This window comes from Myotis nattereri (assembly GCF_964212035.1).
Source record: "Myotis nattereri genome assembly, chromosome: 10".
Taxonomy (NCBI): domain Eukaryota; kingdom Metazoa; phylum Chordata; class Mammalia; order Chiroptera; family Vespertilionidae; genus Myotis; species Myotis nattereri.
Window position 1 is genome coordinate 70,902,322 of NC_138085.1, and position 25,869 is coordinate 70,928,190.

General features: G+C 48.1%; 1 protein-coding gene across 1 annotated transcript in view; it reads left to right on the forward strand.

The window, feature by feature from the left end:
* The window catches only part of LOC308525922 (ALK tyrosine kinase receptor-like), a gene marked incomplete at both ends in the record, with an annotated part of 170,439 nt that overhangs the window by 97,427 nt on the left and 47,143 nt on the right, over positions 1 to 25,869 (forward strand). Inside the window, 3 exons of the mRNA XM_081100794.1 lie at positions 6,162 to 6,293; positions 8,830 to 8,930; positions 19,666 to 19,835. Of these exons, the coding sequence (XP_080956920.1) occupies positions 6,162 to 6,293; positions 8,830 to 8,930; positions 19,666 to 19,835 (403 nt within the window). The remainder of the gene's footprint in view (positions 1 to 6,161; positions 6,294 to 8,829; positions 8,931 to 19,665; positions 19,836 to 25,869) is intronic.

Below are 25,869 nucleotides of genomic sequence, written 5' to 3' on the forward strand. Positions count from 1 at the left end.
GTGGTCTTTTGTGATTAATTTCTTCACTTAGCATAATGTTTCCAAGGGTAACCCATGCTTCAGTGTGTATCAGTCCTTTGTGTATTTTTATTGCCAAATAATATTTCATTGTACAGATAACCACATTTTGTTTAGCCTTTCATCAGTTGACGGGCACTTGGGTTGTTTCCACCTTGGGGCTATTATGAATAATGTTGCTGTGGACATTTATGTACAAGTTTTTGTGTAGACAGATGTTTTTATTTCTCTTGGGTATATGCCTAGGAATAGAATTGCTGGGTCATATGATAACTCTATATTTAACAGTTCGAGGAACTGCAAAGCTGTTTTCAAAGTGCTGCACCATCTTACATTCCCACCAGTAATGTATAACAGTTCTAATGTCTCCACATCCTTGCCAACATTTATTATTATCTGCCTGACTGTTTTAGCCATCTTAGTGGGTGCACATCCATTACATTTTATGAGGGTGGTTTCCATGTTTCTCTCCCTCTCGGTGAGCAGATGGGGTTTGGTACTCTTCCCTGTACCAATATTTCAAGTGACTCCTGGCACAACTGACTCTTTGTTCACTAAAATGAATAAATGAGTTGGAAGACTTGGGCTCCATAGAGGAAAACAAGTTGCTAAGGTCTCACTGGTAGTTAGTAACAGCATTAGACTCCCAGCCCAGTGCTCACTCCACTTCAATACAGTGTCCTCAGTAGCTATTTGGCTAGGAGTAAACACTAGAGGTTTTTACATTTTCCCCAGGGAAACCAAAAACACAGTACACATATGATACGAGCTAGAAAATATGCTAGATCCTGGAGCAGAGCTGAAAACACAGTGCCTGTCCTCAATGCTGAAACTCCAACATGGGGCAGGAGGGGAAACAACAGAGCAGGGTCGGGAAGCGGGCAGCAGGTGCGTGCCTGGGTGCTGTGGGGCCCAGACACAGCAGCCAATACTCACCTCCTAGATACCAGCCCCGTGACACTGGCCTGCAAAATAGCTTTAAAAAGTTAAGTGTTTCCCAGGTCATCTGGAGGACAGACTTTCCCTTGGGGGAAAAATGGTTTTGTTTATTCTCTTATAAATGAAGCAATAAAGAAATCCATTTTTCAACTTAAAAACTACCTTTTATGCAAAACTTTTGAGGGAAGTTTTCCAATAATGGCGGAATTGTGGTTGTTCAGATCAACTCAGTAAGGAGTTGCAGGTAGGCGCCTTGTCTGCCCACACTGTCTGACTCCTGGCCTGTCTCGCAGACTTTCACTCTGCATGTGGCCCGAATGAACCTAGCCACCAAGCTGCCCAGGCTGAGGCCTCTGTGTGTCTCTAGTTACTGGTCTCTGCAGTATTTCCAGCAGTGCCTCTGAGCTGTGTGATTTTGCTTTTGCCTTTTTTTTTAAGTTTCTTGATGCCCACTTCCCAGCAGGGACACAGGTCAGGCAAGGCATGCCCTGATTTACAATTGGGAAAATGAAACCACAGAGAAGGTAATTGATTTGTTCGGGTCACACAGCACGTCAGGAACAGAGCCATGATTAGAGCATTGAGCCTGCAGGATCTAGCCATTATTGCAAGCTCGGGGCATTTTCCCACCATTCAGGGACTTGCCATTAACAAGTTTCCAGGACCAACTCCAAGCTGGAGGGCAGCCTAGCTGCGGGCCCGAGGGCAGGCACCTGGGGCCCTGTGGCCTTTTCAGCCGAACTTGAGCAGCTGCTCTGACCAGCTGTCGAATGACAGCTCCACACTGGAGAGTACCCCCACCAAGGTCTTTGCTACAGAAATCGGTTGCTAGGAAGAGAAGTTCAATTCAGAAGGAGAGTTATTTCGATCTTTTTGCCACTCTGATCTTTACAGTACTACTAGCCAATATCCTTCTCCTTGTTTGTGTGCCCCATTCTCTGTGGGATATTTGCTATCTTCCCTATCACATTGACTGGTGTTGATCTGGAAACCATCCGCGTGAAGATAGCAACAGTAGTAATAATATTGGCTAACATTTATTGAGCATTTACTATGTACTGGGAGCTGCTCCAAACACTTTGCATGTATTAACTTATTTCACCCTGACAGCAATCCTATGTGATGCCATTACATCCATCTTAGAGATGAGCAACCTGAAGTCCACGGTCAAACTGTTAGCCAGTGGCTGAGCAGTGATTCAGACTCAGTCTGACTTCAAAGCCCACACTCTGAACCACTACAAGCCAGACTCTTGTTCTGTGAGTTTCTAGCAGCTGGTTCTGCCGAGCACAATCCTAGCTATGTTTCCACCCAGGAGGAAGGGACCAGGAAAAGGTTAGGGAGTGAGGTGGGGGTAAGATCACTCATCCCCACCCCTGGGCCTCAATTTCCTCATCTGTAATGTGAGTTGGAGCATGATGCCACCGATGTGGTATGTGTTGATGTCCAATGCTCTCGACCTCACCTGGTCCTTCCCAGGTAGTCTGGAACCTATTCGAATGTTTTCTCTGAGCAGGAGCTCACCTGTTGGGGATGTCCAGATCTTCTAAGGAACCCCCACAAGGGTTGCCAATCTTGGTCCAGGGTAGTCAACCAAGCTTGGCCATGGTTGGAATTTGAAGGGAAAAGTAGACTGTATCCCATCAATTTAGCCTCATTCCACTCTCCCCAGAAGGAATTCCCCACACCTACTGGGGTTTCACTCGATTCTCAGACTCAACCCCAAGCAATATCTCTCTGTCTGAGATAAGCAGGGACCTGAAATGGAGGTGGCAGCATTGCCCTTGCCCTTCTCCATCTAATCACCAACCTGTCCATCCACACCTGGTCCTCCAAACCCATCCTTCTTCCCTCATTCCAATTAAATGTTACTGATTCAAGTGAGACATCCAGGACGCTATCACCCATCGAAGGGTGTCTTCAAGGGCCCCTGGATGTGGAGCAGTGGCCCTCATGGCATGTGGCTCCCCAGAAAAGGCTAAGGTGTTCTCGCTTCATCCCCTGGATGGGCCATTGACTCACTAGGTATTTGCAAGCAGCTCACTTCCCCTCCATGTACTTAATAATCTCATCTATTTAGTGGGGATACTTTTCCTGTCAGGCAAAACAGGTTTTTTTATGTTTCTTTATTGTAAAATAAAACATGTTGGTTGTAAAATATTTGAAAAATCTAGAGAACTACACAGAAGAAAATTACTATCACCCATAATCCTCCCTCTCAGACATTCAGAGATAACCATAATATTTTGATGTATTTCTTCTAACATTTTTCCCCATGACTCTATATTTTCAAGGAAATGTATAACACATATTTATCAAAAATGTTAACCGAGTTGTCACACAGGAAGGAAAAGAAGTGGTGTCATTTGGCCTGGAGTTTGTAGTTGGCAGTTCCTGCAGCTGTTGCTGAGGTCACATCTCTGTGACTCCACAAATCTGTCTCTCTTAGAGTGGAATCAGGTGTCATAATTGCCAATGTTGTGGGATTGATTGACCCACACACAGCCCGACTTGCCATCCGGCCAATGAAATATCTGGCTGCAGCCCAAGGAGAGGGTGGGGTAGAGCAGTGCTGCTCAGATGTTAGGAATGTTAAAAATACAGATTCCAATTCTGGGGATGGGGTTGGCGTGGGGGACCTGAGAGTCCACACTTCTCACAGTTTCACAGGCGATGCGGGTGCGGCTGGTCCCTGGACCACATTTTGAGTGACAGGGTGTAGAGGACTGAACTCACTCCCATTTCATCAGCAGCTAAGTATGGCGATCCTACAGTGTGCCAAGCCCTGCTCGGGTGCCTGGGGTGGATGAGAGCAGAAAAGGATGATCAGAGGAGGAGTTGACATTAGACCAACCCTGTATGCCAACGTTGTGCTCAGCAATTGGCCTTAGTGGCAATTTCCCAAACCCGGCCTAACCCACCAAGGGCCTCTGCTCTGATGCCCTTGCCCACCAGCTTCCTTAGGAGTGGCTTTTTGCTGAACACACAGCCCATGTGCTTGCAGTAGTGGATACCGTCTCACCGCCTCCCCACCCACTCTTTGAGGTCTTAGTTATCACATAAATTGTCCAGTGACCGATTTTGCCGACCTCCTGAAAAGAAAGGGGCTTCTAGTCCCAGCTCACCCTGGATCCTGTGCCAAGCTGGACCAAGGTGGGCTAGGAGGTGGAGAGCCGCTGGCGCAGGTGGAAGGCACAGGCGTCTCCAGAGAGGCAGCTGAGGGACTGTCTCTGCCTCCGGGTAGCTGGGCTGTTGTAGCACATCCCCTGGCGAGCGCCCCTGCCCGGGGGAGAAGGATGATGAATAATGCCTCCACTTCTCAACCCTGTCTGTTTGTAAAATGTTTCCACACTCTCTCTTTCATTTTGTCCTCAAAACAGCTACTATCACCCCATTTCACAGAGGAGGGAGCTGGGGCTGAGGAAGGAAGTGCTTGCCTGAGGTCGCACAGTATGCAACAGAGAGGCTAGGCTAGAGTGCAGGTGTCCCACTCCAGGGCTGTTGAGGTATCAGCACCCACACCCACGAATCAAGATCTGCCCCTCCCCTCCTGAAAGGGGGAGGCGAGGGTGATGTGCCCTGCAGGCCCCAGCTCAGCTCTGCCTCCTCTCCTAATGGGAGCCATCACCTGCTAGCATCCTCACTGCAGTGCCCGGTCAAACACGCTTGTAAAGGACGCTCCCCGGAAGGTCACCAGTTAGTTTTTGCAAAAGAAGTGGCTGTGGGATCCCTTGAGGGGGCGCATAAAAAATAAAACAGAAAGGTCTCCTTAGCTGTTGGATTTTTAATCAGAGGAACATGCAGGGCTTGGGGAAACAACTTCTTCAGGGGGGTATAAATGGGAAGAAATGTCCAAGTCGTGCCAGCCTGTTTTAATTTATAATGCTGCCTCCGTGTGAAATGCACAGAGAATCGGGGGAAATGAGCGATAATTCACGAAGGTGCTGTCACAGCCAGGTGCGTCAGGGCCTCTGTGCTAGCCTGCCACTGCCAGGAAGGCGAGACAGAGGAAGGACAGCGCCGTGGGTCCAGTCTCTCTTGCACAGGACGTAGCCGGGCCAGGGACTGCTGGGCGCTGTCACCACAGCCTGCAATGCCCACTCAGGGCTGAGCGCCTTCCCTGCAGCCGTTCTCCCAGTCAGCTGTAGAGCATAAGCCCTCTCTAACCCTCTCCCCTACCCTCCTCCCTCTGTGGGCAGCGGCGAAATATATGGTCTATGAAGCTGACTGTGGCCTCTTCAGTGGGACCTGAGGTCAGTCTGATGCAGAGAAAAGGATAATGGGGCTATTTATGCTGAGCCAACAGATGCTGTAGAGAGGCTCCAGTAACTGGGATTGCTTGGTCAGGATAGGCGAGGTTCTGCTGCAGTAATAAACGATCCCACATTTCAGGGGCTTAACTTGACACAGGCCCTGTTCACTGAGGGTTGGGAGAGGGGCTCTGCTCCGCAGGGTCTCTCTGGGACGCAGGCTGGCAGGGGCTCCACATCATATAGCAGCATCCCCAGGAACAGGAAGTCTCCTTGGCCCCTCAGCAGGGGAAAGGAGCCTGAAGAATTACACAGAGCTTTCCGCAGGCTCCATCCAGAAGAGACACACATCCCTTCCGCTCACATCATTGGCCAGAACTGCTCAGGTGGCTTCACTTCACTGCAAGGGGGTTGGAAAAAGGAAGTTCTGAGCAAGTGTGTTTCTGCACACAGAGGTGATTTGAGGGTCCCAAGCCAATTCCAGGCCAACACTGCCACTGCTGCTGTTAGGTTCTTGCCACTGGGCTGAGCTTTAGGAGTGCAGTCCAGTGAGCACACGTGGGCTTCTCCCTGGGTCATGTTCTTTGTGAGTCCGTGTAAGTTTAGAAATAGAAGAGCTAGGTTCAAGCTGGATTACCTGCTGGCTAGGTGACCTTGGTCAGGTTGCTTAACATCTGTGGGCCTCTGCTTTGTCATATCTAAAACTGGGTTAACAATACCCATTGCTGTGGAGTTGTTATTATTACCAGTTTTTTCTGAAGATTAGAAAATCGTAAACCAGCACCTGTACAAGTTGGGGATTGGGGCCTCTCTTCATCATGATCAGTATCATTAGCCATCGAGGGAGCTGTTATTAGTGAGGACAATGTGGTCACCCTGGCTAATTATACTTGACTTTGGCATCGTTTGCATTCAGCCTTCCAGGAAATGACTGTCCCTGTGCTCCTCCCATAGGTAAGCTCCCTGCTGGTTTCTACTGCAGTTTCGAGGATGGCTTCTGTGGCTGGTCCCAAGGAACACTCTCACCCCACGCGCCCCAGTGGCAGGTCAAGACCCTAAAGGAGGCCCGGTTCCAGGACCACCAAGGTACTGCCACTCCTCTCCTTCCCCCTGGTGCCCACCCAGCCAGATGAGAGACTTAGGGCACTGCCCAGGGCAGGTGGACCTTGCCCCACCCTGCCGGGCAAGCCTGGGTGGGTAGCTGTCCTGAGCTTGCCCTGGGGTGCTCCACACAGTGTCCTTTAAACACTTCCCCGGGCTTTAGAATGACTAAATCAGGCCCAGGTAGATGCCACCTTTTGTTCCTTAAAATGGGAACCTTGGTGAAGGGTTAGCTGAAATATAAACATAGCAGCAACAGTAATGATAATCCATTCATTCGACAAGTATTTGTTGAGACCTACTGTGTGGCAGGCCCATGACTCATTGAGAGGTAAGGAAAAGTGTAGCCCTCTTTATGACTGGGGGTGCTGAGGCACAGGGAGACCTGTGTCATTGGCCCCAAGGTGATGTCCTAGGAACCTTGCCCCCCATCTGGTCCATTCCCTGCTGCCCAGCCTCCACAGCCATACCCCCACCCTCACACCCTCCCTCCCTGCACCATAGCCCATCCTCCCACGACCCATCCTTAACTGCCAGAGGAGCAGAGAGACCTAATAACACCCAAGAGTGGCCACCATACCTGCTGATCTGACTCCACACTCAGAGGCACCTGCCTTGATTGGATGAGAGAGGCTCTGTACGGCCAGCTCAGCTCTGAGAGTCGGGCTGCTAGAGAGGCAGGCCATGCAGCCTTGTGCTGTGCCTGAGGGTGAGGCCCAGGGCCCAACTCTGCAGGATGCGGCTGGAGGGCAGGCCTGTCTCCCCCTCTTCCCTCCCCTGCATGTGCTTGCTCTTTGTGGCGCTGGAGACCCTCATACAAGAATTATTCTCTTTCCAAGAGAGCACACATCCTATGGATGCCTTCAAGAATTCATTATAATTATCCTATATAATAAAAGGCTAATATGAAAATTGACACAATGGTGGAATGACCAGTCGCTATGACACGCACTGACCACTGGCGAGTGCAGCGGTGGTGGCGGGAGCCTCTCTTGCCTCTGTGGTAGTGCTAAGGATGTCCAACTGCCATGGGGACGGGCCTAAGCTGTCAGTTGGACATCCCCTGAGGGCTCTCAGACTGCAAGAGGGTCTAGGCTGGGCTGAGGGACCCTCCTGCAAGTGCACAAATTTTGTGCACTGGGCCTCTAGTGATTATTATAAAAGTGTGAAAGTGGACACCATCCAGATCAACCACTAAAAATCCCAGAGCCCATGCAGTTCTGTCCTTGGTCCTCAGAGCTGCATCCCAGTGAGCTGGCTTTGCCGTGAGGAAGAAGGCTGAGTTACTGCAGCCAAGGGAGAGTTCTGCGGCCCCTCACAGATGTGGGGGCCAAGAGCTCCTGCTTCTCCTCCCAGCCCCCTTGCCGCACTGCACTGTCCTCAGCACCATGTCTGTGCGATCAGAGAGAGAAACAGAGCTCAAAGCTAGACGTGGTCTTCACGCCTCTGCTCTCAGTTTGATTGTCCCCCAACAGCACCCGTAGCGAATAAGTGCCCAGCACTTGTTGAATGCCTCTGACGCCTCCTAAAGGAATTCATCCGCTGACTGCTCTGATTGCAGACCTTTTCCTTACCTCGAGATAAGCTCTATCTTCCTGTATATTCTACTCATCGATCACGGTCTCTGTCCCCCACAGAACGAAGTTACACAGGCAGCCCTTCAGATATTGAAAGACAACTGGTGTGGCCCACACACCGAATGAGGTCCTTCCTCTCCCCAGTCACATAAGCCCATCAACTCGATCCTTCCTCAAGGGTGGGCAGCATGCTTTCGAGGATGACTGGCCCATCTTGGTTCTCTGTTCTGGACCCACCTGAATTGTAACTTGGTAGTAACTCATTAATGAACTTTGTTAAGAGACCGAGAAAAGTAGAAATGAATGACTAAAGTCCTGCCTGGGGTTCTGTGGGGTGCCTAAAAAGTTGTGGGCTCTCACTGGCACCTGTCTCCAGAGCACTGACCACCTACAAAGTGCCCCGCAGTCCTGGTGGTTTACTGACGCTTCTCCCACCGGCAGGTGGGGCTGGAGCTCCTATTCTTCCAGGTTCTCAGGCAGATTAGTGTTTAGGAACAAGAAATGAATCTTGGTCAGGCATGTGACACTGGGTGGCCTGGACTCCAGGAGCGGGGGAAGAGAATGAAGGTAATAGAGACCATTGGTGGGCAAAGCATGGGCATGACTGGGAATGGGGAGTGATGGGGCTGGGGCAGGTGGTCCAGGGCACTTCAAGCTGCTCCTGGCCTTTGGGCTAAAGCGGGTGACCCTAAGAGATCAGGGATGCAGAAGCTCAGCTATCTGATGCTAGGACATCACTGGCCCTTTGGAATGAAGACCTTTGCAAGCCAAGTTCTGTGACAGTGACAAGCAGGCTGTCTTATCCATTGGAGGCAGCAGAAAGCCACAGCCTCAAAGAGGCTAGAGGAGATGTTCCCATGAACCCTGCACTTATTAACCCCGCACCCCCGGGCCCTTCAGTGCGTGATAATGATGCAGCTTTGACTCTTTTCCTCTCTGCCCAGGCCACGCCCTGTTGCTCAACACCACTGACGTCCCCACTTCCTTGAGTGCTACCGTGACCAGCTCCACGTTTCCCGCACCGATGAAGAACTCTCCGTGCGAGGCAAGTCTCGATGTTCCTCTATTCTCCAACTTCCCCTCCCGCTCTCCCCTCTGCACTTCCAGATGAACCCAAACAGTGAGCAAAGTGGCCTGAGGTCAGGCTGCTTGTTCTCCTGGAGGGAGGGCAGTAGGGCCACTTCCGCCATCTTCCAAGGCAGACAGAGCCCACCAACCTGACAAGGTCCAATCTGCAGAGAACCTCACCTTAGACACCATCCTCAGCAGCACTGAGCTTTCGCAGTGGGATCTTGATCTAAGCAAACCCAGAAAACACTTCCAAGGCATCACAGGGGAGGGTAGCAGTGATTTACAAAAGACTTTCTACAGAATTCTTTTTAAAAATAGCAATCTCTTGTTATCCATGTCAAGTGTTACAGAGCATCAGAAATTTGATTTACATAGATTTCACTAAGACAGCAATGGCATTCAGTGCGGTACCTCGAGAGTCACTTACCCAAACGGTTCTTCTAGCTGTTACCTCTCAGGGTGAGGATTGGGGGGAGTGGTGCCATGTTTCTTAGCATAAGGTCATATTCTCTAGGGTCCAAGAAATGTGCTTAGAACAGGGCCCCAGTCAGGTTCCACCCGATTGGTTGTACTATTTATGGGGGCACTTAGTAACCTCTCACGGCCTCAGTTTCTCCATCTGGAAGGTGGAGACAGTAAGAGTGCCTACCCCAAGGAGGTGAGAATTAAATAGTTAATGAGTGCAAAGGGCTAGCATAGCATCTGGCACAAATTAAGCATGACAAGAGTTAGCTAACAGTGCCCGACACCCTGTATAAACACACGACAGAAGGTTGGGGGGCGGGGAGAAAGGGGACTCGAGTCAAAAATCAGACTCTCCGCTCCAGGCTCTGGGAAGGCGGGGCCCTGACTGCGCTTCTTTGCTCTCCCCCCCCCCACCCCCGCTTAAAATACCTTGCACACAGTGGAAAGCCTATGGTGGATCCTCTCTTTCTGGAAACTTATAGGAGAAGTTCCTTGCTGGCTTGTTTCAGGAATAGCTAGTTGCCCGCTGACTAATTTGTTTCCCTTCGAGCTGTGGACTTTGTGAAACTGAGAGCTTCGCTTCCTCCCTGCTGGCTGGTAGAACCCCAGGGAGCTGCCGCTCTGACCCGTAGCTTCCCTGCCATGGGGTGCAGGCAAATGCAAGCCTTCCAGGCTTTTTGTGAACTAAAACTTCACAGACATAAATCAAATGAGAATGGAAAAGACTTATCAATGAACTTTTTTAATCAGAAGAAAGGTCAAGTTAAATCTGAGGCTCCCCTCTTGGTGAACTAACAGGGTTCCCTGATGTATTTGCAGCAGCCTCACCCTTGATCCCAGTTGATAACAATATCTGCCCCATCTTTCTCACCCTCTTCTAGTTTATGGTATCTGACTAGATTTTTTATGTGTCTCTGTGAGCTACCTTAAATCCTTTTTGGAAGAAGTCAGGGCACAAATAAATAGATTCATTACATTCAATTGTATTTGGGAAGCCACGCTTTCTGATGCAGATGGTGGAATTACACAGTCATCGTCATCGCTGATATTTCTCAGGTGCCTCAGAGCAGGCGCCTGGAAAAGAAGGCTTCTTAGGAGGAAATCTAAATGCGGAGGGACGGTGGCCCACCAGGGAGGTGAGGGGATCCTTAAAAGCATTTGATCTTTAAATTTACTCTTCTCTGGATTTAATAGAGCCTGATTTTAGAAAAAGAAATGTGGAGGTGAAAATGATATTTTCTTAACACTTCATCATTTCTCTAGTAACCTTTGGGTTGATCAATAGCTTAAATGCGTGTTTTTGTTTTACTGGCCTGTTTTATTTTTCCTCGGGCCACATTCGCTTGGGGCTGTTTCTGCTGTTTCCAGCCCTGTTCCAGCAGGTGGCTCAGCAGGAGTAATGGAGGGGAGGCAGCGCCGTCCCTCAGCTCACAGTCCTTTCCCATTCGGGCTCTCAGACATTCATCCAGGACTGACGGGTCTTTGAATCCCCAGTGCTGGGGAAGTGTTTTCATCAGAAAAATAAATAACCAAAATAGAAATATGCATTTCCAGGGTTGTAAGCCTTGCCATTTATTTTATCCAAATCCTAAATGCAGAGGCAGGAACTTGATGTTCTTCTCCTGGGTCTGCTGAACGTTAGTGACAGGAAATGGATGTTGCGCTGCTGTGTGAGACTGTGTGAGCTTAACCCTGCAGACCTACAGGGTCCTCTGTTGGCTGTGGGCCCTGAGTGCAGGAGGGTGGGTGCCAGAGAGAGCCATGGATGGTCTCCAATGAGAGCCAGGCCCAAGGGGCTGGCAGCTAGCCACGATGGGCTCCAGGGCTGATCCCCACCACCAAGCGTCTTCTCCAAGCCCAGAGCAGGCAGGTCCGTGGGACCTCCAGGGAGTTGAAGTACTTGCAGAATATCACAAAGTGCTTTCTCAAGAAACCCCACAATCCTCACTGGATTCCATAGGAGAACCATGAAAATCTAAATACGTGTTTCTCCAGTTGCAGTCACTTGTAACATGTAGTAAATGCAGATTCTTGGATGCCACCCTGGTCTCCCTGAACAGCATCACTGAGCAGAGCCCAGACTCTGCATTTTCAAGCCCCACCTCCATGATGTGGATGCAAACTGAAACTTGAGAGTACTTGGCCAATCGTGACTGAAATTTATTCTGAGCCCATGCTGAGAGTTTTCCTCCAGTGCCTGTGGCTCCAAATTGTGCCATGTAATTTGCCTTTCAGAAGGACAAGTGAGAGAAGGAATTAGAAATGACAAGGTAGGGGACAGAGGCGGTGAGACAGGGGCGCTGGGAGAGCACCCATCAGAGCCCACAGGGAGCCAGATCAGGTGCTCACCGATGATGGAGACATAGCCAGGGTGTGCCTTTGTGGTACCAGCCACCTTCCAGGGCATTCCCGAAGCATGCCAGCTCTGGGCTCCTCCTGGCGCCTCCAGCCGCTGCCTCTGGCTGTGCTGGCCTTAGTGCAAGCCCTGCCTCCTCCACCACTCTGCACAGTTGCATACGGGGCATGAATATTTAAAGGCCTCTGCCTGGCCCAGCCACAAATGAGAGCTTTGTGGGGTTCTTGTCCCCCCTATTCCCCAACAGCTATTCTCTGTGGGAAACTGGGGAGTCACTTACAATATATTCAGATTTTCTTTTCTTTTTCTTTTGCTGAACTCCAGTTCAAATAATTAAAGTTGCCACCGGGGAGGGGAGCCTTGCAGTGGCTGTTATGTGTCGCTTGCTGTCAGACCTGCTTGTGTCCCCTTGGCTGGAAGACACACTCGGATGTGTCTAGCATCGCAGCTGCCAGGAATAAAGAGGCCGGGAGAGTGGCAGGGCCGTCTCGCCCCGCCCCCTGCCTTTCACACATCCTGGAAGCCTGAATGTCTCAACAAGCCCCAGTGGTTTAAGATTCTATTTTATTTGAATAGCCTGCCTGTGACTGGAATATTTTAAACCATGTTCTCAGGACAGAACAAGGTCTGGGGTGGGAGGGGGAATTGGGTTTCCCTCATTCTTTTTCCCAAAAAAAACAAGGAGCAGTTTTCCTCCTATGAGCTGCAGGAATGAAAGGACCCAGGAAGTATGGGATGAGGCCCACTCAACGGGGGGGAGACCCTAGGGCAGGGCAGTTCCCAGCTGCTGGTGGTCTGACCCTCCCAGAGTGGCAGCCACCCTGTCCTCTCTTTACACACATGGGTATAGACATAGACCACACACACACACACACACACACACACACACACACACGGGATCCTGGGACATGGCCGGGCCTCCTTTCTACCCCTGACGTCAGCCCTATGGTGGTAGAAGGGGTAGCTTTAATTAGCCACTCAGGGCAGGAGGTGACCAGCAGGCTCCTCCATGGCAGCATGAACTACCTGGCCTACCGGGAAGGAGGCCTCCCCTCCTGTCACTAAAGCCAGCAGATGTGGCCCAGAGGGATGTGGGAGAGGAGGCTGGCACCTGGACTGCCCTCTGGCATCCATACACCCTGCTCGCAGCCCCACTGAGGAGCCCTGTGGGAGGAGCCTGCCTGTGACTGTGCACAGCAGGGCAGCCACGCATCCCTAGGACACAAGAGCATCTCCCCTTTCCCAGGGAATCCCCTACAAATGGGGCAGCAGCAGTAAATGAGGGGACAAGAGAGAATGGAGAGGAAGACTAGACGGAAGTCACCAAGGCAGGGAGGGAGCCTGGGAAGTAACCAGAGCAGGTCACGTGCCCCTAGTTTCAGAAGGTCTGATGGGGAGCTCCTGCACCAGTACCTCTCTCTGTGTGACCTCATGCCCCCCACCCCCTTAATTAAGCCCACAGAGAGCATGTTTGGCTGCCCCACCCCCACCCCATGAGTCCCTGAGCTGATGCTGCTTTGAGACTCCAGGCCTTAACTCTGGCAGCCACTCACCCCAGTGATGGGACCGTCATCTCAGAGAGCCTTGGGCTGGGGCCTAAAAATGTGCCTCCACATCAGAGGGAAGGAGCAGGGCCAGGAGTGCTTCCTGAGGCATTTCCTAAATGGCTTTTCTGAAGCCCCACTTTCAGAAGCTAAGGACAGCCATCTCATGCACCTGTAATAACGTCACTGCTGCAAGAATGCCTTAGGCACACATCAAAGACTGCAGAATTGAAATCCTCCCTGAGGACCCGGCGATGCCTGAGCATGCAGAACCCGGAATCAAACCTGAGCCCCACCCTTCAAAGGTACCTGCTCAGAGGCTTTCTCTGAGGAGTCAGCAGCCTCAGACGAAAAGGGTGGGCAGCTGCCGGCCTGGACCAGAGAGGCAGCACAGGAGATCTCTTTAGACTCAGCACAGAAGTGAAGGGTAGGTCCTGGTCTCCAAGTTACTTATGGGTCACGCAGCTGCATTACATTAAAATAAATTCCAAATTCTTAACCAGAGCCTTCAAACACCTACCTCTTTGTACCACGCGGAGACAAAAGCCTTCCCTCAGTCAGGGGGCTGCGCATAGGGACCCTCCATAACTGCTAAGCCAACATAGGGAGCATTCTTTATCTATTACTGGCTTCTCAGGTGGCTGGCACTGTGCTGAGTATGTCGCTTGCCTTACCTCATTACCGGAACAGACCTGTGAGAGATTCACACTCATTTACTGACGCAGAACCTGCCGCTCACAGAGCTTTCAGGACTTGTCCGAGGTCACCTTGCTAGTGAGAGGCAGAGCCAGGATGGAAGCCAGGTTTGTCCAACTCCAAAGTCAGATCTGCACACACTCTAAGGCCATTGAACTTGGCTTAGGTCACCTGAGTTTGAATCCCAGCTCTGCCACCGATGAGCCATAAGACCGCAAGCACTGCCTCTAACTGGGGATGGAAATACCTGTTTTACTTGCAAGGATCAAATAAAAACGTGCAAACTATAATACCTCCAATATTTTATGAATTTCAGCGATGATTATTATCCCTCTTCTTCATTTGCACAGGTGTGAAGGAGTGAGTACAGACATAAAGTGAGACATCGCGTGTTCTTATTTCTCCTCTGGGTCAGTCAGCACCGTGCAGGCAGGTCAGGAGCATCGTTTTACACAGAGCCGAGCATTAGTACCAGGAGGATGTGCCCAAGGAAGCCATGTAATCAATAATAATATTAATTAATTAATTAATTAATTGGGCAGCCCCTCAGTTGTGAGCATGACCCTGGTTCAGGGTAAGAGCTAACACGGAGACTCCTCATTGATTCTCAAGGGTCCACCAAGTGTGGCCCCACTGAGATTTCTGAGCCCAGGGAGTTCTCACCTCAGTACCTGGAGCTGGGAAGCTGCTGGATCCCGGCATCTGTCACCTCTTATTGTGATGCGGTTGACACTGCTGGGACTCATGCTAATGGGCTAAAGTAATCAACAGCCATTGTAATTGCAGTTGGACATAATTAATTTAAAATCCTTGAGCCATTCAAAATTAATACCTCTGCCATTACATGATGAGACAAATGAAGAATTACTGTCAGGGCTCTGGGTGTGAATAAAACTCTCGGGCGCTTAGCAGAGTTTTGGATCCCCTTCAAAACCCGCGTGTTAATGTGGACCCTCGTGGCTCCCACTGGTGACTGGGATAACATACGCAGGTGGCCCAGATACGAGGGACCCTGATGAAAACACAGACTGTCCCCCGCTGTCAAATAGTAAACACTCCCCCGAGGCTCCACCTTCCCTGTTCTTCCTTGAAAGCCCTCAGTTCAGGCCGAGGACCCCAGCATCCCTGAAGTGGGCGGGTGACACCCTCTCGTTTCCCACTTTCCAACAACCTCGCCTTCCTCCCTTGCTGCTTTTTTTTTAATACAGTGTTTATTGTTTTGTTTTTTTTCTGATTACAAAAGTGCTCTATTTTTATTATAGAACATTAGGAAAATACAGGAAAGAATGAAGAAGAAAATTGAAATTGCCCACAGTCTTACTCCCCAAAGACAACCTGTTACCACATTGGTACATTTCCTTCCAGGAAAAAAAAACGCAGGTCTGAGCAGAGTGAGGGATCAAGCCTTCTACGTGCACTATCACACCACACAAGCCTTTTGTGTCTTCTTTCTTCATGTTATCTTTTTCCTATATCAATATTATTCTTCATAAACATGCTTTTAATAGCAGTGTGCCCTAAATTTATTGTATTGTTTTTGTTCTAGTTGTCAAAAATCATATATGTTCATTATAAAAAAATTTCAAAAAAAAACCAAAAGGGAAAAACATAGCTGTAACACCATAACCTCACCAGCAGGGATCCCACGGTTATTATTTTTATCCAAAGCCTTCACATCCTCTTGCTGTGCTTTTACGAAGGGGGCATGTGGACGTCCCCGCCTGGGTGTTCTCTGGCTTCAGTGTGATGCCTCAGAGACAAGGAGGCATGGGATGCTGTTTTCAAAAGGATCTCAGTCTTGCAAGTCTCCTACCTGGCCAGGAATCCAGCATGTCTTAAGCCTCTGTAATTGCAAGTATTTGCCAGGATATTTAATTTGCTCATTATCAAAACTCCACATCTGGCCTGCTTCTGGCTGTGTTGGGTTGATTTTTCGTGCGGCTATTTATAGCCAGAGGAGTTAGTGTTCATTTTTTCCAGGTGAATTAGGAGGTGGTGTACAAGAACCAGTGAGTCAGTCCTCTCAGTGAAGTTAATAAGGGGCCATGTTGAAATCAAGGAACTTTTAAAATTACAAGTTCACACCCAGGAACACAGACCTGTGGCATCTCGGGGGGGGGGGGGGGGATTTTGAACCTCCATTCAAGAGCTTGGAGGTCCCTGACAACAACCCAATCCCAGTCATTACATGTGGGGAATATCCAGGCAATATCCACCACCCGCCTCAAGCAAGCACATCTTTGAGCATCTCTGTCTGTTAAAAAATGTTCCCTTTTGTGGACGTGAAATACACACTAGAATCTATCCGTGGTTTTGTCTCGACTGTGGAAATTGATGCAGCCCTTCAGAAGTCACAGAAAGATAGCATCTCCCCCCCTGGTAGCATTTCCTACATTCGGGGTTGCATGCACAGTGGACACTACCCGATAACTTTGATTCTCTTTTGTCCAACTTCAGCCTAAATTCCATGCTGATATGTTTTTTTATGGGCTCAAGAGGTTGTTGTGAAGTTGCCACAAGGCATGCGTAGCAAGCACAAGGCATGTTCTAGACATAAAATTGCCGTAATTGCCTCTGGGGGAGGAAGGGCCATGAGAGAATAATTGCATTAGGCCCGGCCACAATGCAGCTCTGCTTTACATGCAGAACTTTAATTAATGAAGCGACAAACACTGGTGGCACATAATTGGAAAGTCTATCAGACCCACCGAGGGGGAGGGAGCAGGGGCCTGGTGAAAGGGCCGGCTGGAGCCAGAGATAGAATTGCTGGGGGCGTGCTCCTGGCCTTGTGTCTTTCCACTTGTCTCATTTGCTGTCTGCATATAAAAGAGTTTATTAGTCCAAAGCTGCCATTTATAACATATCTATTAGGGCGTGTAGAAGGATCAAAAATGTTACTGTTACAGGCCCCAATGAGTGTTATTTCTCATAAATATTATTTAGCATTTGTATAAGATTTCCCATATTTGTGTGAATACTCTTGTTTTATGTATATATACACATACACACACATTCACATATATGACTATTCATTGTGTGGCAGAGGCAGTGGTTATAAATGGTTTAAAATCCACTATCTCCCTAGTTCCCCCAATATGAGGGCATTTCTGGGAGAAGGTCTTGTTAAAGACCTACCGATTGAGCAGGTAGGGCCTGAGAGCTGGAATTTCTAAGAAGCTCCCAGGTCGTGCAGCACTGCTGGTCCCCAGACCACACTTTAAGCAACAAGGGTCGAGAAAACCTTCACAGTTCACCCAAAAGATTTAAGTGCATATCACCACAATATGTCATATGTATATAGCAAAACAGATATGGTAGAGAGAACATAGAACACAGTGTGATATTCAGGTCTGCAGCATATGGACTTAGTGGCCATGGGTGACGCACTCGCCTGTTGAAGCTTCAGTTTCCATATCTGAAAAATGAATATGATAATACCTCTCTCTACTTATTGTGAGTATAAAATGAGACAGCATATATACAAGTGCCTAGCACAGCTCTCTAGTATTCAATAAACATGTAATTATTTTATCCTATAGGCCACCCTGATAGAAATTGGTCTTATTAACACATTGTTTGCGGGTAGTTTTTATCGTGCGCTAACAGGTGGCACGGGCCATTTTTGCTAATTTTTTGCGCAAATGGCAATGTTCAGTAAAATTACGATAACTTTAATTTACGTATTTATACGTTACCCTCATTCTACCGCTAGTCTATAAAAAACGTATTAATACGTGTCCCGTGCTCTACTACACTGGTAGAACATATAAATACGTAAAACGTGTAAACACGTTTCCCACATACAATGTGTTAAGATCAAATTCCGAGAGTGTTTTTGTTCTAGGCACCGAACAGTGACCCAGGTCTACCTGGCATGGGTTTCTACACATAATGATATCAAAGGGATTCTTTAACCTGGGAAGATGGAAGACTTTGAGAGGGACTGGAGCCTGTGATCTGCTCTGGGAACCACAGATAGCTGCTCTATTCATTTAGACATAAGTAACTCATAAGGGATATTTGGCAAGAATTGACATCAGTCCTCCAGTTCTTCTAATTAAGAAACTGGTGAGAGCCATCCACTGTGGGTCCAAGAGGAGCGTCCAGGTCCCGTTTGCATTCTCAGGTCAGCCCTGCTCACCCAGCCCAGGGATTTCTCACTCTCAGGGCTGTTCTCATTCTTTAACCAGAGGTGTTACAGCAACCACCTGCAGGCCTTCTGATGAAGGCTGTGTCCTCCCCTACAGGAAAAACACTCCTTCTACACCTTGGCAATGGTGGGCACATTTTAAGCCATTTTTTTTAGTTATTAAGAACTGCCTCTTACTCCGAGTCCAAGATGAAAATGGGCTCCTCACTGAGAAGGCCGGGCTACTTCCTGCACTAAGTGGTCCCGTCTCCCCAGTGATCTCAACTGAGGCTGCACTTTAGAGTCACCCGGAGAGATTTGAAAAACTGCCGAGGCCCAGGACCTGCCTGAGGCCAATTAAATCAGGATCTCTGGGGTGAAAGCATCGTTGATGAGAACTTCAGCTTGCACAGGACATAGTTTACCTTGCTTTCCACAATAACCATTTGTTGTTACAGGATGTGAACGGGAATATGTGGGGCAATGCTATGCTGTAGTTGTCCTAACTTTTAAGTGTTTATAGATTGTTTCTACCAAACATACAACCTCTATTGCTTTAAACACAAAGACCAGAGAGCTTGTTTATAGTATACACTGCCTCTGGGCATGGCTGTACTTAAACTTTCTTAGAAATATTATTTATATTTCCCTTTCATATGCCTAGGGAACAAATTCATAGAAACCTTTAATAAATGCATACTGACTACATATGATTGTGGCTTCCTTTTGGCAAAGTGGGCATTCTCATTCTGAAAAACAAGCATTTTAAAAGATCTTAATTTGTAGAGTTTTGTCTCACCTTTCCCTACCAATGGCCACAGGTATTAAGTCATGGGATCTTCAGTTAGCTAACACATGACATAGACCCCTTTAAATAAGATTATCAGTGTGTTCAGGGGATAAATAAAAATCTATGGTACCCACATCATTGAAAGAAGTTGAGTCACAAAATTACTAGCCAAGGTCACGAAGTGTGGGTCCTCTTTAGGAAGTCCATTGACCTTGTCCCTATTGACCTTGATATCACCTCAGAGGAAGAATCTTGTGAATTTAGGATGATGACATCAATCTGAACAAAGTTCCAAAATGGCCCATTGATTGCCCCTGGCCAGCTCCTTGAACCTTAAGTAAAGGCCTTTGGGAGACAGTGAGCATGATCAAGTACAAGGCATCAGCTCACCTCACTGAGTCTCCGCAACATCCTTACGGTTGGCAGTGATGGCGAACCTTTTGAGCTCGGTGTGTCAGCATTTTGAAAAACCCTAACTTAACTCTAGTGCCGCGTCACATATAGAAATTTTTTGATATTTGCAACCATAGTAAAACAAAGATTTATATATTTGATATGTATTTTATATATTTAAATGCCATTTAACAAAGAAAAATCAACCAAAAAAATGAGTTCGCGTGTCACCTCTGACACGCGTGTCATAGGGTCACCATCACTGGTTGAGAGTTTCAGAAAGAGGTCCTGAAGTTCCTTTAACACCGTGTCCTCTGGCTCTTCTCTCCCTTGCAGCTCCGAATGTCCTGGCTCATCCAGGGAGTCTTGCGGGGAAACGTCTCCTTGGTGCTGGTGGAGAACAGAACCGGGAAGGAGCAGAGCAGGATGGTCTGGCATGTTGCCACAAATGAAGGCCTGAGCCTGTGGCAGTGGACGGTGCTGCCTCTCCTTGACGTGGCTGACAGGTGGGCCTCTTCCCATCCCTGTGGCTCCTTTTCCCTCAGCCAAAATGCAGAGGAGTCATGACTCCCCCCACCCATCCTCTCCCCAAGACACACATCCAGATGTGCACATTTATGTGTACACACAAATGTGTGCAAACACACGTGCACGCGCACACACACACATGCAGGCTTACAGAAAGTACCAAGTTTCTCCAAGGGATGTCAGTGCTAATGAGCATTCACCTCCCACATCTCTGGCCTGGCCTGCTTGGCTGCCTCCAATAAAATGGAACAACTCATGTCACCCCCAAATAATAATCAGGCTTTATATGTATACAGCATTTTCTCTTAATTTGACTATTTATTCCTTAATTAACAACAGCAAAACCTGCCACTCAGGTGGGACAGGCCTTACCATGTTCCCCGCTCCTGCCCTTTTCACAAGGGAGGAAACTGAGAAGCAAAGAAGTGAAGCACCAGCGAGTGGCACCAGAATGAGGACCGGTGCCCAGGTAGATCCGAGTCCAGCGCTTGGTGGGGTCAGGTCCCTGAGGCAGGTGGATGAGGTGGGTGACAAATTCTTCAGGAAACAGATTCCATCACTAATGACCTTTGTGACTTTGAACTTCACTGGGTCTCAGTTTCTTCATCTGTAGACTGAGAGGGTTGGACTAGAACAGTGGTTCTCAATCTTCCTAATGCCACGACCCTTTAATACAGTTCCTCATGTTGTGGTGACCCCCAACCATAAAATAATTTTCATTGCTACTGCATCACTGTAATTTTGCTACTGTTATGAATCGTCATGTAAATATCTGATATGCAGGATGTATTTTCATTGTTACAAATTGAACATAATTAAAGCATAGTGATGAATCATAAAAACAATATGTAATTATATATTCAGTATGTGTTTTCCGATGGTCTTAGGCGACCCCTGTGAAAGAGTCGTTCGATCCCCAAAGGGGTCACGACCCACAGGTTGAGAACTGCTGGACTAGACGATTGTTAATTTCCTATGGCTCTGAAATGGAGCAGTAACTGCTGAGTTCAGCAGCCACTTGTCTTGCCGGGATGGCACCAGACTGCCACCTGCAGTCAGCCTGGAGCAAGCCGTGCTTGAGTACAGATGGCCTGGCATAGCCGCTCACATGACACTCTGATGCGTCATGTTGAACCCCAAGTGGTTGGTGCTGATCTGTTCCAGCCAAAAAGGGGGGTGGGTTCTCTATAGAGGGGCCAGGTGAATGGATCTGGGAAGGTAAAGGCTGTCTTTAATAGGCTAAGTAGCAAACCCTACAATCCCGAGCAGCCTCTGCATTAGACTCCCACAATACATTTAACTTTCCCTCCTGGCCTATCTACCACCAAAAAAATGAGAGCAAAGGACTCACGAAAAGGCAGAGGGTGGTTTCAGTTGGTACACAGCTTTGTAAATATAAATTTGGGTCTCAGATTCTCCACCCAAACATCACAGAGTCTGCTATTCCCAGAGCTCGTACCTCAGGCTGTGCTGTCAGAGGAAGAAGCCATTGTCCTCACTCTGAGCACCGGCTTCCCACCCCTTCCATGCCTGTAGGTTAGACTTCAAAGCCTTGGGACATCCCCAGGCTCAGTGTCCCCAGGACAAATGGGCTTAATTAAAGTGAAGGAAGGGGCAGTGTGGGCGCTCCCTCAGGATTGGGGGGCTGTGTGCAGAGGGTGGAGATCAGGAGGATGAAGCGGAGCTTTCCCTACTGGGGGATGCTACATTAATTCAGATGAACCAAAGGGAGTTTTTCTCCTCAACCCAGCAAGCCCTCTCTTTCACATCCACTCCAGGGGATTTACAGCAAGTAAGATGTTGCCTCTGTTCACTCCCATGCACTAGGGTTCTGCTGGAAGGAGACTGTTCTCAGCCTCCCTCCTCCCTGTTTAGGGCTATTTATCAGATTGACATTTCCAATATTGACGAGACCAGACTCTCCAGTGGGGATTCAGACAAAGGCCAGCTGGGTTCGATGATGCCTCATGACCGAATAAGTGTGCAATTACAGAACACACATGTGCTCCCGTTCTCGGAGCCTGAACACCACTGACATGCTTTGATGTGGGAAGCTCCCCGACACCCCAACCCAGAGCTGGAAATGGTATAGGAAGCATCAAGACCCAGAGGCAAATGGAACTGCTGGAGGGTGAGGCACAGGGTTTCACTTGCTGAAATCCAACTAGACTGTAGATGAGGCAGGCCCATAAAATGACAGAAGCCCTGGGGATGGAAGATCATAGGCTTTAGAATCAGAAAATCCCAAGTTTAAAAACTGGCTCAGCCACTTACTAATTGTGTGGCCCCAGCCAATTACTGAACCTCTCTGAGCCTCAGTGTTTACGTCTATAAAATGAGTATAATCACATGGGGTTATTATGATAACATCATAGGATTATTATGAGGCTAAGTAATGACTATCAAAAGTGTGTATATATAATAAATATCAATGAATTTTATTCCCCATGCTGTGCATTCTCGTCCCTAAGTTATGTAGCCTCAGATAATTTATTGAATAGATAGTGCATATCACAACCGCTGATCTTTCAAGTGAAGCCATGTTGTATAAAAGAGCAATAATAGCATCTACCTCCTAGGGCAGCTGTGGGCAAACTACGGCCTGTGGGCCGGATCCTGCCCGTTCGAAATGAATAAAACTAAAAAAAAAAAAGACCGTACCCTTTTATGTAATGATGTTTACTTTGAATTTATATTAGTTCACACAAACACTCCATCCATGCTTTTGTTCCGGCCCTCCGGTCCAGTTTAAGAACCCATTGTGGCCCTCGAGTCAAAAAGTTTGCCCACCCCTGTCCAAGGGGCTTGGAGAAGGAATGCATGGGGAACTGCCTGCCCAGAGTAAATACTTAGTAATAGATAGTAATAATCATCTCCCCACCTAATGCCTCAGAAGAGGCTGGGATGCCCAGTTTAGCAATAATAACCAACCCTAGGATGGAATGAGGGGTCTTATGAATTTGTTGTCATCAATGTTCTATAGACTTCTTATAAGGGTAAGTCTCTGATGGAGGAGAACCAAGAGGCAGAGTCTTCCCTCTTTTTCCTAGGAAGAGTGAGCTATATCTGCCCAGATTGCCAGAAAATGAAAATGGGAGGAGGGAGAAGGTAGAAGAAGGAAATGAATAAGGGAATGAGAGAAAGAAAATAGATAAAAGACAAAGACCAACAACTCCCTTCCTCCTGACCCTGGGGCAGGCATTAGCACCTTGCACCACCTGTCCACGGGCAGCTCTTGGCTCCAGCTCATCAGCACCCAGTTCCTGGACAACTCTCCAACCATGGAATCCTTCTTGGAGACTGCCTGGTACTGATGCCTTCTTTGTGTCTGGTCACTGTCCTGTTGGGATCTCCTTATATGAAAGACGTTCGTCTTAATGGTGTGTCCCAGTCCTTGTGAGCAGGCAGATCTAGAGCTGAGCACTTGAGATCAGAGAGCTACCCTCAGATTGCTGTCCCACACAGTAGTCCTTCTGCAAAGACTCAAAGAATATGCCATAGATACATGAAGGCTGATGACAGGAAGACATTGATCCATAGAATGATATTTCTTCTGTCCATTACCAAACAGGCAAAGTGATAGAAATATTGTCATAGTCTGTCATTCTTATAAAATGATATTAACTGTAAAACCATACTGTTTACTGACAAGAAAATCTCCCAGAGCAGTGCCCGGGGTGTCTAAGCAGTGACAACATCCCTGGAATACAGATCAGAGCTCTCAAGGTCGTTTTGAAGGATAGCACCAATTTAAATATTAGCTTGATGTGTGCTTAAAAGTTATTGCATTGCTTTACATCCATCTCATGTTACTAGTTTTCTTCATTTTTCTCCCCATTTCATCTTTTCCCCTTCCATTCAATTTCCACTCTCTCTGCTGGAATTAATTCTTTTCTTTTCTCAAAATAGAAGAAAGACAAGTTCTCTCCCCTTATTCTAAATGTCAGTCTTTTGCAGGGACATACTTCAACTTTTCCTCTTTATAATCACACATCTTACTAAATGAAACACAATGTCCCCACACCATCCTAAACTTCAACATGTCTACAGAGCAGAGGCAGATGCTAAATTTAGCTCATTACAAGGTGGATTTGGAACCGCCATGGATCAAGTCATGTCCCAGGAACCGCTGCAGTCGGGCAGCCAAACAGAAAGCGCATCACTCACGGCATGTGTGGGCTGCACTATCATGAAGGCTTTTAGTTGTGCCCTAAACACAGAGCCTAACAAGAAAAAGCATTGCCTCCAGAGATATTTAGATTTCCTATTCCCTTTGCATCTTTTGCCATAAATGACAAGTGGTATGTTTCACAAATGCATCTTTCAAACAGGATCACTGAAATGCAGCTACATCTTCATGTGCTGAGACCAGAGACTCCAGGAGCCAAGATTTTTCTCCTGGTCCAGTCTTGTTTCTCATCCACAGAATCCCCGTTTTATCAGGTGCTCTCAGTAACAATACTCGCCCTTTGAGTGGCATCTTTCTGTGATGAGAAAGGCATTAGGGGGCATTTTCATGACAACATATTCCTGCCTGAGTAGGGAGATAGTAAATTCCAGTGACTGGAAATCCAGGTATGTCCAATGAACCTTAGTTTGCAGGTCTAGACACACCTCTGATGAAGTTGGGTTTAAGTCAAATTTTTGTAAATTGAATCACAGCTTTCTCATAGAGCCATGGGAAGAGCTCTAAATGGTGGTGATTAGAGCTGGCGTTTGTTGAGTACTTGCTGCCTGCCAGTCACTGTAATGGGTACTCGACAGGCATTGTCTCATTTCATCCTTAAACCCACCCCGCTGGGGTGGATACTATAATTAATCCACTTTTTCATAAGAGGAATCTGAGGTCTAAAGAGGTGAAGTAATTTTCCCTTAACCTGTAGGCTAGTCTGCTTCCTGTGGAATCACCTGAGAAAATGAGTGGCCAGTGCTTGGCATGTAGTAGAAATCTTGATAAATGGTAGCCATTGTTGTTAACAAAACATTTTGGTGTGGGATTATTTAAGACCACACCTCTTATTCATTCTGAGTTAGCCTTTTCCTTTGCTTCATCCACCCCCTGAAATCCATCATCTTAATCCCCCCGACCAGCTTCTACCCAAGACCACTCGCCGCCAGCCCCGCTGGCCTACCTGCCTTCTAACGCCTCTAGCTGGGCAACCCAGGAGGAGGAGGATGCTCCCCTGTTCCTTCCAGGGCACAGGGCCCACTCCCCACAGGCCTTTCAAGTCAGCATCTAGCATGCCTTTGATGATCTCCGCCCCAAAACTATGCATGGTGATGGTAGACATTTTTTATTTGCAAATATACTAGTATTAATGTGCCATGTCAAACAGAGGCACAGAAATAAAATACATTTAGTTGTATATTTAGAGAATCACCCTTTGTAGAGAATAAAGTTCACTTCCATAAGGACTGACACGGAAAATCCAGGCCATTCGGTGGCTGCACTGTCCCCAGGAGAAGCCGGCCAAAGGACAGGTCCTGCGTGTGGTCTCCACCGCCTGCCTCCCCTTCCCCACACATTTCCATGTGTAGCTGCTTTGCCTTCACCTCCCTGCCTCATCCTTCCCCAGGGAGGAGAGATGCCATAGGAGTGGATGTCACACTCGGCAACACCCCACGCACACCAGCACCTGTCACAGCAGCTCCAGAACTTCCCCACACTCTGTGCCCATGTTGTTCCCACCCACAGCAGCCACAGACCTCTCTTCCCAGTGCTTTCCTCCTTCACCATGTGAGGTGCCCACCCTGCCCCCCACCTCTGGGAAGTTAGGGCAGATGTCATCTCCCATTTCCAGGAGAGAGTACTGAGGCACAGAGGGGTTAAGCCAAGGGCCTGCAGGCAATTAAACATAGAGGCTCCTCCTTAGGGGTCCTTCTTCCACCTTCTTTCACTTCATCAGAAAGTAGCCTTTGAAGAAGCTCAAGTGTGAAATGGTACAATTTCACAATCACCCAGGCACTATGTATTGATTTATCCAGCCAGCACTCACTGTCACACGTGGTGCC